General features: G+C 40.0%; 2 protein-coding genes across 2 annotated transcripts in view; both read left to right on the forward strand.

The window, feature by feature from the left end:
* LOC105178624 lies at positions 5,145-6,827 on the forward strand. Its single transcript, XM_011102134.1, has one exon. The coding sequence runs from the start codon at positions 5,145-5,147 to the stop codon at positions 6,825-6,827; it is 1,683 nt and encodes a 560-aa protein (XP_011100436.1).
* LOC105178554 (protein TPX2) overlaps positions 9,923-13,563 on the forward strand; it is a 4,850-nt gene continuing 1,209 nt past the window's right edge. Inside the window, 12 exon segments of the mRNA XM_011102049.2 lie at positions 9,923-10,211; positions 10,973-11,126; positions 11,226-11,349; positions 11,430-11,491; positions 11,605-11,654; positions 11,747-11,906; positions 11,998-12,208; positions 12,294-12,722; positions 12,842-12,997; positions 13,070-13,201; positions 13,294-13,374; positions 13,472-13,563. The exon segment at positions 13,472-13,563 is cut by the window's right edge and continues 1 nt beyond it. Of these exon segments, the coding sequence (XP_011100351.1) occupies positions 10,052-10,211; positions 10,973-11,126; positions 11,226-11,349; positions 11,430-11,491; positions 11,605-11,654; positions 11,747-11,906; positions 11,998-12,208; positions 12,294-12,722; positions 12,842-12,997; positions 13,070-13,201; positions 13,294-13,374; positions 13,472-13,563 (1,811 nt within the window). The 5' untranslated portion in view covers positions 9,923-10,051.

Consider the following 13,563-nt stretch of genomic DNA (forward strand, 5'->3'; position numbering starts at 1 on the left):
GGTGAGATTTTATGACATGAAAAATTGAGTGACGATTTTCATATTGTCACTTTATATATATTTGTGATGATAATTTTTATTTAATCTTAATAATGAATTTTATAATTTCGATAGTGATATCAGTTTTTAGAATTAGTCTGTTATTAGTAAAAATTAGTAACAGAAAATAGTGCATAAAATTATCAATACATTAATTAGATACGTATATAATGATGATCAGGTGACAATAAATAGTCTTGTGTCATTATATTTTATTATTATTTAGCTGTCGATATAGATGCATTACTAATAATCTATAATGATAACTTCATACACAATTCTTCATAGTAATAATTATGTAATGGCAAGAACAAATTGTTATCACTTAATATATTTTTTTAATAACTTTAAAATTCTCACTTATATTATGTTACAAATATTATATTTCTTTGTATTGAGTATTAAAATTGTATAATAATAATTTCAAATTAAATGCAATACATAACAGTAATATAATTAGTAAAAATTATAGAAAGTAGGGTTTTTTTTTTTTTTTTGGAGGGGGAGGGGTTTGTAATATATAAAAATTGGGGACCAAGAACTCATTAAATAGCTAGCACTCAAAGCTGGTGATGCGACGTGAGTGCTGGTATGGGGATAGGCATCAAAATTTGTTTCATTCATTTTAAAAAGTTTATTGTGTCACCTTGATGTCAATTTAAATTTTGAGAATTTTTTTTTAGTTTATTACAAAAATTGTACACAAAAGTTAATGAGTACGATCCAGATCGGGCCCAATTATTTTAGATATTTATATGAATAGGACACAACGGGTGTTTTATGTGTAGGATCGGGAAGGGTATATAAATACTAATTATGAATATTTATTAAATATAAATTCGGGTAGGATAATACATGATGCGTACTGAATTTCAGTTGCACCACAAGTAACGAAAGATCTTCAAAGAAAATTTTAAGATTAACGAGGAACAAACATGCAAAGTAGAGGTTAGCACCCGATCTTTAAGCGAGTAAGAGTTTACTGAATAAAATAATGAAAAAGTTTGAAATAAAGTGAGAATAATCGTGAATATATTGATAGGATGTAATTTGTTTGGAGTGCAAAATATAAAGCAAAAGTAGTTGCAAAAAATAAGAGTTTAAGTGTCAAAGTTGATGTTATCAAATTTGCATAGAACCTGCATTTATAGGTCTTCATGGAGCAGAATCCATGGAGGCGTTCGAATAATATGGTGCAATGGATGGCTACATAATAGGAATTTTTTTTTTCAGAATTTGGACTTATTTTAAAGAGTTGTGGTCTTTTGACTGAGTCTTGCCCAATCTATTTGAGTCTTCTTGAATTCAATTACTTATTGGTTATCAGCAAGTTTGCTACCAAACGGCTAAGAATTTGCTGGATATATTTTAGAGTGATGTATTTCAATGTATTGGCAATCTATGTGAAGTGTCTGACTAGCTGTACGATGATGCGTCAAGCTGATAATTGACTTGCCCTTACGCCTACAAGTGGGTATAAGTGAATTTGATACTAGTTGGGCTAAATAAAATTAATTTTTGGAGAGAATAAATGATTGGATCATTTATATGAACCCATGGGTTGGATTTACCCAAACATTAGTTAATTGGATTAGTTGATTTTTGGGTATTAGGAATTTTGAATTAATCGGATTAATTTAAATTAGGGCTGATTTAATTTAGAGTTAAATACATTTTGCACCCATGAAGTATGTTACCCTCATCGATTACCCTCTTAAACTAAATAAATCTTCATTTACCCCCTATCTTTGAATAATCCTTTAAATTAAATAAAAATTGACAAAAAATACCCTTAACTACTAACAATATGATATATTGACATTAATGCCCTCTATTGTTAAATATGTCAATCAATTTGAAAAGTTTATTCAACTACAATATTTATAAATTAATACTATATTTGTATAAATTAATTAAGTACAAAATAATTATTTCAAATTTGACAGTATAAATAGTCGTATTGATAATTAGCAAAAGTTTATAAATTCACTAACTTTAAATTAACGAATAAAGAAGCATGTTTTCATATTAAAATTTTATCCACTGGTATTTTAGAGTATAGGCTCTACCCAAACCAAAAAAATATTATCATAGATATGTGTCCAAGTCCGGATCTAATATAAAAATATTAGGTATGGATATGGGTCATAACTATCAAAATGAGTTTGATTCTGGGTTTAGGTATTGTACACTAATTGACATGCCTAATTACGCGTTGACCTAAGGTTAGATCAAGGGGTAAAATAGAGTTATTACATAGAAAGACAAAAAAGAATTACCTCATTAACTCCCAAATTACCTTACTTGCCATTTGGGTGCCAAAACAATAGGCTCGACGACCACTTTTAATATTTTTGTCATTAAAATTATATCTAATATAATGCACAAACACAAAATTATAAATTTTTTGTCATTTAAAAGTTCTAACATAATAACATTGATTTTATCAATATGTAACTAATCCAACATTAATTCACTAACATCGTGAATGAATAAGACTAAAGTCAAATTGATTGAAATATTTAACTACAGAGGGCATTTGAAGTGAATATATGTATATTTTTAATAGTCAAGAGTATTTTTGTCTATTTTTATTTATTTAAAGGATTATCACAAAAATAAGAGGGTAATTGAAGGTTTTTTTAATTGAGGGGGATAATTGATGAAGGTGGTATACTTTACGGGTACAAAATATATTTTAATTAGATTAAAAGACATAAAGTGGTGGATTAAGATTAAATTAGATTTAATTAGGTCCATTGAACACGAGCTTGATCTATTAGGGTCCAGGACACTTTAGACCAAGTCCATGACCCGATTTGACCTTGTCTTGGTCAGATGAAAAGATGGATTCTTTTCGTGGAGTATTCGGATTAATTTTGAAGTATTTTTCGATGAAAAGTTCGGTTATATGAAATGGAATAGGGGTTGAGTTGGTTTAGATAACCACCTAAAATAAGATCAAGAGGTTACGTAGTTGGAGTGGGGTTAAGAGTTTTCTCTCTCTAGAAAGTTTTCTCTCTAGAGTGCCTCATCTTAGTTTGCTCTTCCATGTCTCTTCTTCAAGATTCTGCAAATTTCGGACCGATTAAACGTTTTCCCTTCGGCTGATCATCGTTTCTACCGAATGATTTTGGGTTTTGAAGTCGTCTTGCCGGCTGAAAAGCCCCCACCGAAGTGTTAAAACAGTTTCTGCATTTTCTGCTGTTTCTGCTGCTGTTTTGGGCGATTTCTGCTGCTGTTTTGGGCGTTTTTCTGCTGATATTTGTAGCCATTTGCACGGGTTGCAGCTTGCCATCGTTTTGCTGGTGTTTCTATGTGTTTTGCCATCGTTTTAGGCGAGTTTCAGCTGCTGTTTGAGCGATTTTCTGCTGCTTTTTGTAGCTATTTTCTGTTGCTATTTTCTGCTGTTGTTGCTGTCTCTTTTGCCTTCGTTTTGTTGCTGGTGTTGAGCATTTTTCAGCCATTTTTTCCGTCCAAACAGAGCTGCCCGGTGGTAGGTGGGAGTTTCCATTTTTGGCAGCAACAAAAACTGTCTTCTTCTCTGCGCAGCCTGTGCTTTCCCTGTTTGGCTGCTGTTTTCTGCAATTCCTGCAGCACATTCCTCTTTTGGTGCTGCATAATTCTGCAGCAACTTCAGCCACTGCTGCACACCCTCCTTGTCCCAAAAAGCAGCCATGGCAAAGAACAAGAAGGCAATGAAAAGTGCTGCAAACGCCGCTTCCGGCCAGCCCTCCGTCCGGTCATCGGCAGCAGCTGAAACTGGAAAAAATGCTGCTGCAACAGTCCATGATCCGCCCATTAAACCAGCCGGGCAGAAACCTAGCGCCACCACCACCACTGCCAAGGTTAGTGCTTCGGTTTTCCATGGTTTCATTTCTGATTTAGAGGCTTCCCCCTCCTTTGTAGAGAACGGAACCGATCCACGACCGGAGGCAAAACAGCCGGCGATCGAGCCCACCACTGAAAATACGGGCAAGAAAATGGTCTCCTTCGCCGGTCTATTCAGCACTAATCGCAAGTTAATCGATGAACACAAGCTCACTAAATTTGCGGTGGACGACGGCCCACTCACTTTGGGTTCCGACGACTTGCTTGATGTTCGGGCCAAATTGGGATATTGCCTCGTTGGATACATAGCCGGCAAATTCCCCGGACTAAAAGCAATCAGAACGCTTTCTCACTCTTGGGGAGCAACCTTCAAGCAGCAAGGGAGCGATTGGTTAATCTTTCGTTTTGCCCGAGAAGAGGATAGACAGCGAATACTAGCCGGAGGTCCTTATTTCGTATATGGACGGCCCCTTCTTCTGAAGCACATGCCTGACTGCTTCGAATTTAAAGAAGATGATATAAGCCTTACACCGGTTTGGGCCACCCTGCCATCACTCCCCCTTGAGTGTTGGCACCCGAATGCGCTTGGCAAGATCGGTTCGAGGATTGGCAATCTCATTGCCATGGATTCACTTACGATGAAAATGAAACGGATATCCTACGCCCGAATCATGGTTGAGGTTGATGCATCAAAGAAACTCATCGACGAAGTGGAGTTTGTTATGCCAAATGGCATAACCAGAAAGCAACCGGTGGTTTATGAATTCACCCCCAAATTCTGCACAGCATGTAACAGGTTTGGGCACTTGCAAGAAACATGTCAAGGTCTACCGGCCGTTGTCCCCGCAGCCGTCCCTGCCACTACTACCCCTGCTGCACAAGCGAAGCCGATAGAGGCAACAAAGATGAAGCCTGCTGAATGGACAATAGTGCAGAGGAAGAACAAAGGCAAAGCTACAGTCACCGCAACCAAGCCGGTAGTGGAGGTGCAGCAACCGTTTTCTCCACCAGCCGGCAAGGTGGAACAGGGACGGCTAACCATGAAGGCACCGCAACCGACCAACCTTAAGCAAGCAGTGGTTCCTTCACCGGCTGATTCCGAGAGCTCGTCAACTAATTCGTTGACGTCCACACAGCATAAAATGGCGGGCAGAACAGGGGAATGCAGCATCGGGCAGCACACCGAAAAATAAGGCCGGAGGGGAGTCCCCCCTCAATCCCCGTGAAGATAGGATTCTGGAACGTGAGAGGCTTTAAATGGCCTCTCAAGCACAATGGGGTTGCCCACCTCATTAAGAATAATCGGCTTTGCCTCTTGGGCATTTTGGAGACGAAGCTTGCAGCATCAAGTATTTCGAAGATTCTTAGCCGCACATTTCCGGGATGGTGCCAAACCAACAAATTTGACACCATTGCCGGCGCGCATCCTAGTGATTTGGGACCCGGCAGTCATTGACCTACACCCGGTTGACATATCACCCCAAGTGATCCACTGCCGTGCCACGAATAAGTCCTCTCAACTCTCCTTCTATATTTCATTTACATATGGTCTTTATTCTGTTGTCAATAGAAGGAGCATGTGGGAGAAACTTTCTGATTTGGGACAAGGACCGAGCATGCCATGGCTTATTATGGGCGATTTCAACTGTGTGAAATCTCCCGAGGAGAAGCAGTTGGGTGTGGCACCGACTTGGTATGAGCTCAAGGATTTTGTAGACTGTTGCATAACACTTGGATTACTCGACGTTCCCACTACGGGCTGCTACTACACATGGTACTCCAACAATGAAAGCAACCCTGTATGGTGCAAGCTCGATCGGGTCTTATACAACAATGAATGGCTTGAGGCTGGTTTGCATTGCTCTGCCCATTTCAATCCACCGGGATGCCTTTCCGACCATTCTCCGGGTATTGTTTCTATCTTTGGTCATGCACCCACTAAGCCAAAACCATTTCGCTTTTTCAATATGTGGGCAGATCATCCGGATTTCTTAGCTACTGTTGAAGCAAGATGGAACTTGAGCGTGGAAGGAACGCTGCAATACAGCCTTTGTCGGAGGCTGAAAGCACTTAAAGGCACGCTCAAGGCTTTCAACATGCAGCACTACAGCCACATCTCCGCCAGGGCCAAAGAGGCTGAGCTCGCCCTGCAAAAAGCCCAGAATCAACTTGAATCTAATCCGGGAGATGTGGCGCTGCGGGATGCTTTGGGAGATCTTAGGAAGAAGGGCGTTTTCCTTGCCGAGGCAGAGCGGCACTTCTACCAGAAAGCCAAAATCCATTTTCTTAAGGAGGGGGACCGCACCAAGTTCTTCCACGACATGGTGAAGAGGAATGTTGCTAGGAATTCCATCGGGGCGGTCACTAGGGCGGACGGGACTGTTATAACTTCTGTCGAGGATATTGCCCAAGACTTCGTTGATTACTACACATCACTCTTGAGCACCGAGGCTCACACCCTCCCTGTCGACGATGGTGTGTTTGAATGGGGCCCCATACTCACCTCCGAGCATACTGTGGAGCTTTGCCGGGCAGTCACACCGTTGGAGGTCAAGGATGCCATATTCCACATTAGCGACAACAAGGCTCTCGGCCCAGATGGATATTCCTCGTGCTTTTTCAAGAAAGCATGGAACATTATGGGTGATCAAGTTTGCAGGGCCGTCCTGGATTTCTTTAGGAGTGGGCGGATGCTACGGCAGCTCAACCACACTATCATTGCCCTTGTGCCGAAATCAGATCATTCCACCTCTGTTGCGGATTACCGGCCGATTTCGTGCTGCAATGTGATCTTCAAGGCCATCACGAAAATCATCTCGGACCGACTAGTGCCTGTTTTGGAGCATTTGATTGACCGATGCCAAGCAGCATTCGTTGGAGGCCGCAATATCACCGACAATATTTTCTTGGCCCAAGAAATGGTGCGGCAGTACTCGAGGAAATGGATTTCACCTTGATGTACTATCAACGTCGATCTACGCAAGGCATTCGATTCGGTCTCATGGTCATTTCTCGCTCGAGTGCTTCACGGGTATGGTTTTCCACCACTGTTTATAAATTGGATTATGGAATGCATTTGCAGTTCTTCTTTTTCAGTGGCGTTGAACGGCTCCCTTCACGGATTTTTTCCGAGGAAGAAAGGCCTAAGGCAAGGAGACCCGATGTCGCCGGCCCTCTTCCTTCTTTGCGTGGAATATATTTCTCTCGACTGGTCAAGAGGAAAACAACCAATTCGGACTTCAACTTCCACCCCAAGTGCGAGAAGTTGAAAATCACGCACCTCCTCTTCGCCGACAACCTCATGCTTTTCTCTCGTGGCGACCTTCCATCTATCCACGTCTTGATGGAATGTCTCCAAGAGTTCAGGGACACATCCGGCCTCACCATCAATACCTCGAAGTCAAGCATTTTCACAGCGGGCATCCAAAATGAGGAGCTTGATGGGATTCTCGCTCGGACAGAATTTGTGAGAGGTGAGATGCCGGTCAGATACCTTGGCATTCCACTAGCAGCACAGCGGCTTTCGGTCACCAACTACTCACCGCTTGTGGATCAAATTGCCAACTGCATTTCGAAGTGGACACTACTCACCGCTTGTGGATCAAATTGCCAACTGCATTTCGAAGTGGACGGGCAAATCCCTATCTTATGCACGCCGACTGGAACTTATCCGATCAGTAATTCAGGGGATGAAGTGCTTCTGGCTCCAAGTTTTCCCACTTCCAGCGGCAGTCATCGAGAAAATCCACCGACTTTGCAGGAACTTTCTATGGAACTCTCGGAGGGCACCGGTCGCTTGGGAGGAAATCTGCCATCCCAAGGAAGAAGGTGGACTCAGAATTCGACACATACAGTCTTGGAACGTGGCCCTCCTTGCCCGTGTATTATGGAACATTCACCGCAAGGCAGACACGTTGTGGGTACAGTGGGTCAACGGTGTCTACCTTAGAGGCGCATCAATCTGGGACTGGCAACCGAAGAAGGGGGATTCTCCACTCCTCCAACGGCTTACCGATATTCGCAACAGGGTGGTCACTGATTTTGGGTCTCTGGAGGCAGCAATTGTAGAAATAATGAGATGGTCCACCCCGAAGGGTCTCCAAACGTCGAGAGCTTATGAGTACTTCAGGCCTAAACTTACGAGGCATCCTTGGAAAGCGGCTATATGGAAGGCATTTATCGCACCGAAGTACTCATTCATCTTGTGGCTTAGCTTGCGCGGTAGACTAGCTACAAGGGATAGACTTGGATTCCTCCAAGAGGAGGATTTGTGCTCGCTATGCATCAACACCAAGGAATCGGCTAAGCATCTTTTCTTTAAGTGTCCGTTCAGCAACTTCGTTTGGGCACGCATCCGGCACTGGATTGGCATTAACAGGACTATGTCAACCCTTCAAAGTGCGGTCAAGTGGCTCAAGAAGGAGAAGACAAGTTCTTCCGTGCAGAACAAAGCGCGACACCTCGCTTTGGCATGCACGGTGTACACACTTTGGAGGCAGCGCAACGAAGTCATTTTCGAGGGGTCAACGGCCTGTCCCGAGAGGCTTATAAATTTAGTCAAGGTTACATTGTATAGGGTCCTTTGGACACTCTTCCCACACGGTTTTGATCGTTCTTAATCTTTAGCGTGGACTTTTGTATCTCTCCGGGTATGCCCGGAGTACATTGTAAATATTATTCTTGGTTGAATGAAACTTACATTTCACCCAAAAAAAAAAAGAGGTTACGTAGTTTTGCCACGTATAATAGTAAACTATTGCATTATGTTTGGTTTTATTTTTGGAATATTTTATTTTGTATTTTAGAGATAGAGCGAGAAAAATAGAGATAGATAAGTGTGTGTTGGAGATAGAGTGTATGTTTGGATTTGTTTTTAGAGGTAATTTAAGATATTTTAAAATAAGTGGTGTATGTTTGTTGTTGGGATTTAGGAGACAAAAATTATTGTTCATCATCAAATCATATCTCTTTTATATATTTTTTAATGTATAAATATGTATATATATAAATATTGTATGTTTAATGTTGTATTTTCTGGAGACAAAAATTACTGTTCATTGTCAAATCATATTTTTTTATATTATATTTATATATATAAGAGTGTATATATCTATTAAATATAGAAAGTTCAAAAATAAAAAACACACAATCAAGATGTGAAAACAAAGAGACAAATATTGATTGTATTTTATTTTGTCTCGTAAATTATCCGAAAATGAAACCAGACATAGTGTTGGTGTCCTTCAATTTTGACCTATCATTTTTTTTTTAATTTTCAATACTTTTTAATCAAATACTTTGCTTTTCTCTCTCTTTTCTTAATTTTCAATTTTCTAGTCTTTTCAACTGCCGTGTATCTTTTAACTTGTTAATTTTCGTAATTCCATAGGTTTTTTCCTTTTAATATTTTTAATTTATATAATTCAAATATGTTTTTAAAAATAAGAATATAATTTTTATTTTTTAATTAATTATGTTCGCTGATTGACTGTGTTACATACGCTAGTTGAAATAAAAGATGCAAACAAGAGGGTCATATCAAGTGCCAATTAGGTCTTGTTTAGTTGGCGAAACTGAGGCCGTATGATTTTAGAGGTTATTGATTCGACCCTCATCATATACGTGGGATGTTATTTTGCAGCGTAGTAGGAGTTATCTACTGTAATAGTATGTATTATTATTTAATATTATTGATCTTTGTATGATAATTGTAGTTGTTATTATTTGATGTTAATATTTGATAAAAATAATTATAATTGATTTATTTCGATTTAATAATAGTTTATTATTTTTAATTAAAAAAGAAAAAAGAGAGAGGGGCATATGAAGTAAGAAAAATAATCAACAGGTCGGCAAAAACAAAAATAAAAAATGAAAACATAAATAGCAATTCATTTTTTCCTAAAACGGCGACGTATTACCAAATAGACCATCTTTTCTAGCCGTTATCACCCAACATTCCAACAGTCACCACAGCTCCCTCTACCTTTTCAAAAATTTCGACCGTTAGACAAAATCCGAACGTTAATATTCCCCATTCTCTCTCTCTCTTAACAACGCAATACATTCTTGCAAGATCAAAACTTTCGCTCTTTCCACATTCATCAAAATCTTCCTTCACCCAATTCCCTTTGTCGCCCACGCCTCAACAATTGTAGCATCAGTTGTTCTTGTTCGTTGAATGGCGGCGTTGGAGGAGTCCTCGAGTAACTTGTTCATGATCGACGAGGCGTACGAGTTCTCGGCGCCCCGATTTTACGATTTCATGTGTGGGGAGACTGATGAGGATATCCGCAAGGCGGAGCTCTGGTTCGAGAACGCCCGCCCTTATGCCCCTTCTCGTGCGTCTACTTCCCCCTTCTGCTAATTTATTAAGTTTTTACAGAAATTTAGAATGTTTGATTTCTTGGATTTTCTCAACCTATATGTTGATTCTTGTGTTCATCAAACTCTGGGTTGTGAACTTTTCTTCTGCCAATGTGATAAAAGGCGGAGTTCTTGCATTTTTATTTATATGAAATTCACCTTTAAAATCCTGGGTTTTTTTAAATCTTGATTTTGGTTTGGTTGACATTGCGATTGATGGATTCGCGTTTTGGGTTTTGAAGGAGATGGTTTATTACATTATTTATGTTTCTGTTTATGGTATCTAAGACAGATGAGAATTCTGCAATTTACCGAGTGTTTTTTTTTTAACTTGGATATTGAGAACTTTAATCATTCAGGGTTTTCACGAATCCTCAGATTCTTGGATCTCTTGTAATCTTAAGTTCTACTGCTTTACTCGTCTAGGATATCAAGAATGTCAAAACGTTGGGATTGGGTGAGATGGGCATACACAGCCTTAAATGATTCATATTGTTCACCAACTTTTGTTTACATTGGTGTTGAAAAATGCTGATTTTTATTCTCAAAGGTTTCAGTTTTGTATCTTTTCATCTTACTGTTTGATCACTTCAATGGGAACCCTTGAGTCATTACAGTGGAATTAGTCCCAAGCGAAAACTGACTTTTGAGTAAAGTCTCCAGTATTTAGTGCCTTTTTCATGTTCCATGATTCGACCTAGTTTGAATTCACGCTTAGCCATTTTGGTGTCTGCAGCATTTATGCCTAGAATTAAGGGTAGCAGAGATATTCAACTTCAGATTCTATGCAATTTTGGTGAAGACGAGCAAGCGCAAAAGGTGCCAGAATCATCGAAAGAAGCATCTAATTCGGCAGAGGAATCAGCATCAAAGTCACTCAAGCACACAACGTTAGTCAACGTCTCTTCCGGTTTCAAAAGACTTACTAATGTTAGAGTTCTTCGTTTCTGTCCTATATCCTATTTCTCTAATACTCTTATGCATGACAGACCTGAAGCAGAGCTCACTTCAGCTGAAACTACAGAAGAAGTTAGCACGTATATCACGCCTCAGGTAGATGTCGTCACCCTGGATGAAACTAAGGAAAACATTAGCTCAAATTTACTAAACGAGGTACGTTACTTCTTCCTCTTTGACATTTTCAGAGTTTTTGCTCTAATTCTGTTTCTCATGATACTTGTAAACAAATGCAGAATTCTGAGACTGAGAAGACAGTGAATGCTGGGGGAGGGGCATGCACTGAGGAAACTGGGAAGTATGTTCTCTTTTTTTGCAAAGTTATATTTGTTTCTTACAGGCGTTGATTGTGAAGAGAAAAAGTTTTTAAATAGCCCCACAAATGCTAAAATTTGTTTCTCATGATTTCAGCCTTGTAGGAGACAATGCCTCATCTTCTCTCCCAATGGAAGCAGTCCAAGGTTAATCACCTTTCTATTCTTGAATCAGCTGGGAAATTTAGTGTTTTTCTTTTCCTTAAGTGCATCTCAACTTGTGTTGTTTACATCATTAGGGGCAGATGTTTGCACTCCGGCACCCCAAAAACAGATTGAGAACAAGAAGGCTCAGACAGCCAAGAAAATAGCTAGCATGCTTAAAAATCCTTCAGCAATGAATTCAAAGAATCGGTTGCAAAAATCACAAGTCAATAATAAACCAGCTAGTGTCAGAAGGTATGCAATTTACCAGTTATCTGATTCTTTCTCTTTTCCATAGTTAGCATTTCTTGTGCTAACTCAGTGGGTTGGGCTTGTGCTTCATTAGGGACACAAATGTCAAGAGCATTGTCGGAACCCACAACTTTGCTCATGAGAACCATGCCATAAAGAGACAGAAACTGGAAGGAGGAAAATCCAGACAGATTCTTACAGTCAATAAACCTTTGAATCTGCCTCACAAAACACGTACTGGCATCATCAGCAGTAGTTCCAACTTCTGCTCGTCAACTGCCAAAACTCGTAAAGAGGATCGTAAGGTGCTGCTCTTCTGTAATGTATCTCCATTGCAAACTCTACCAGTTTCTTACCATCAGTAAGAAATACTGACTCATTATTATGCAGATGTACATTCGAGAACCAGCAGCACCATTTGTTTCTATGGCAGAAATGATGAGAAAGTTTCAATCGGGTACGAGAGAGATGTCTTTGCCTCGCACCAGTTCCCTTTCGCAGAGCGATATTTCTGGAGCAAACCAGAGGAAGCCTAAGCTTACACTGACAAGGCCTAAAACACCCGAATTTGAAACATCTCAGCGAGTACGTTCTGTCAAAATTAAGAGTTCAACTGAATTGGAGGAAGAGATGATGGCTAAAGTTCCCAAGTTTAAGGCTCGCCCCTTAAACAAAAAGATCTTTGAGGCCCCAACATTACCACCTTTGCCAAGAAGCACACCGCAGCCTCCAGAATTCAAGGAATTCCATTTGGAAACAATGTCAAGAGCCAATCAGAATGCTGAAACATCTACTGTGGCCTCAACAGAATCTATTGAGGTAAAGGTACTGTGGAATATTTTCCAGGTTTCATCTGAAATGCTTTTGTGTTATAGGTGTTCCTTCGGCTTAGTTTCCATCAGGAATAGAACTCATATCATATTCGGTTATTGCTCCAGAGCCATCAATGGAAGCCTCACCTAACAGCACCTAAATCACCTGTTCTTCAAACTTCTCTCCGAGCACGTCCTCCCAGGATTAAAAGTTCTGAGGAACTAGAAAAAGAGGAACTTGAAAACATTCCACAATTCAAGGCGAGACCGTTAAATAGAAAGGTGTGGCACCTTCCACCATCTCTAGCTTTGTTTCACTTTACTGTATAATTCACTGGTTTTCGATCGCGGCAGATATTTGAAAGCAAAGGGGACATGGGTATATTCTGCAACTTGAAGAAGCAGGTCACCATACCTCAGGAATTTCACTTTGCCATAGACAAAAGAATCCCACCACCAACTGCTGTTGTAGATCTCTTTGATAAGGTAATATAACAGGAATTTTCGTCTGTTGCTCGTAGGAGTTGTCTAGTTTAGTCCGTAACTAAATGAATCTTCTTTCTCTCCTGTTTTTTCAGCTTTCAATAAGCTCAGAACCTCATCAGGAGAAGCCTATCCCCAAGAATACTACTCCAAATCCTTTCCATCTCCACACTGAGGTGTGAACATTTCATCCATATTACTGATGAAGTCAATTCCTTTCCACTTCATCTTCTGTTTCTTTTCTGATTCTATGTTTTTCCTTTTTGTTGGCAGGAAAGAGGGGCAGAGAAAGAGAAAAGGATGGTTGAGGAACTCATGCAGAAACAGTTGGAAGAGGTGAGGGCTCGGGTACCGAAAGCTCATCC

Source organism: Sesamum indicum, linkage group LG16 (genome assembly GCF_000512975.1).
Source record: "Sesamum indicum cultivar Zhongzhi No. 13 linkage group LG16, S_indicum_v1.0, whole genome shotgun sequence".
Lineage (NCBI taxonomy): Eukaryota > Viridiplantae > Streptophyta > Magnoliopsida > Lamiales > Pedaliaceae > Sesamum > Sesamum indicum.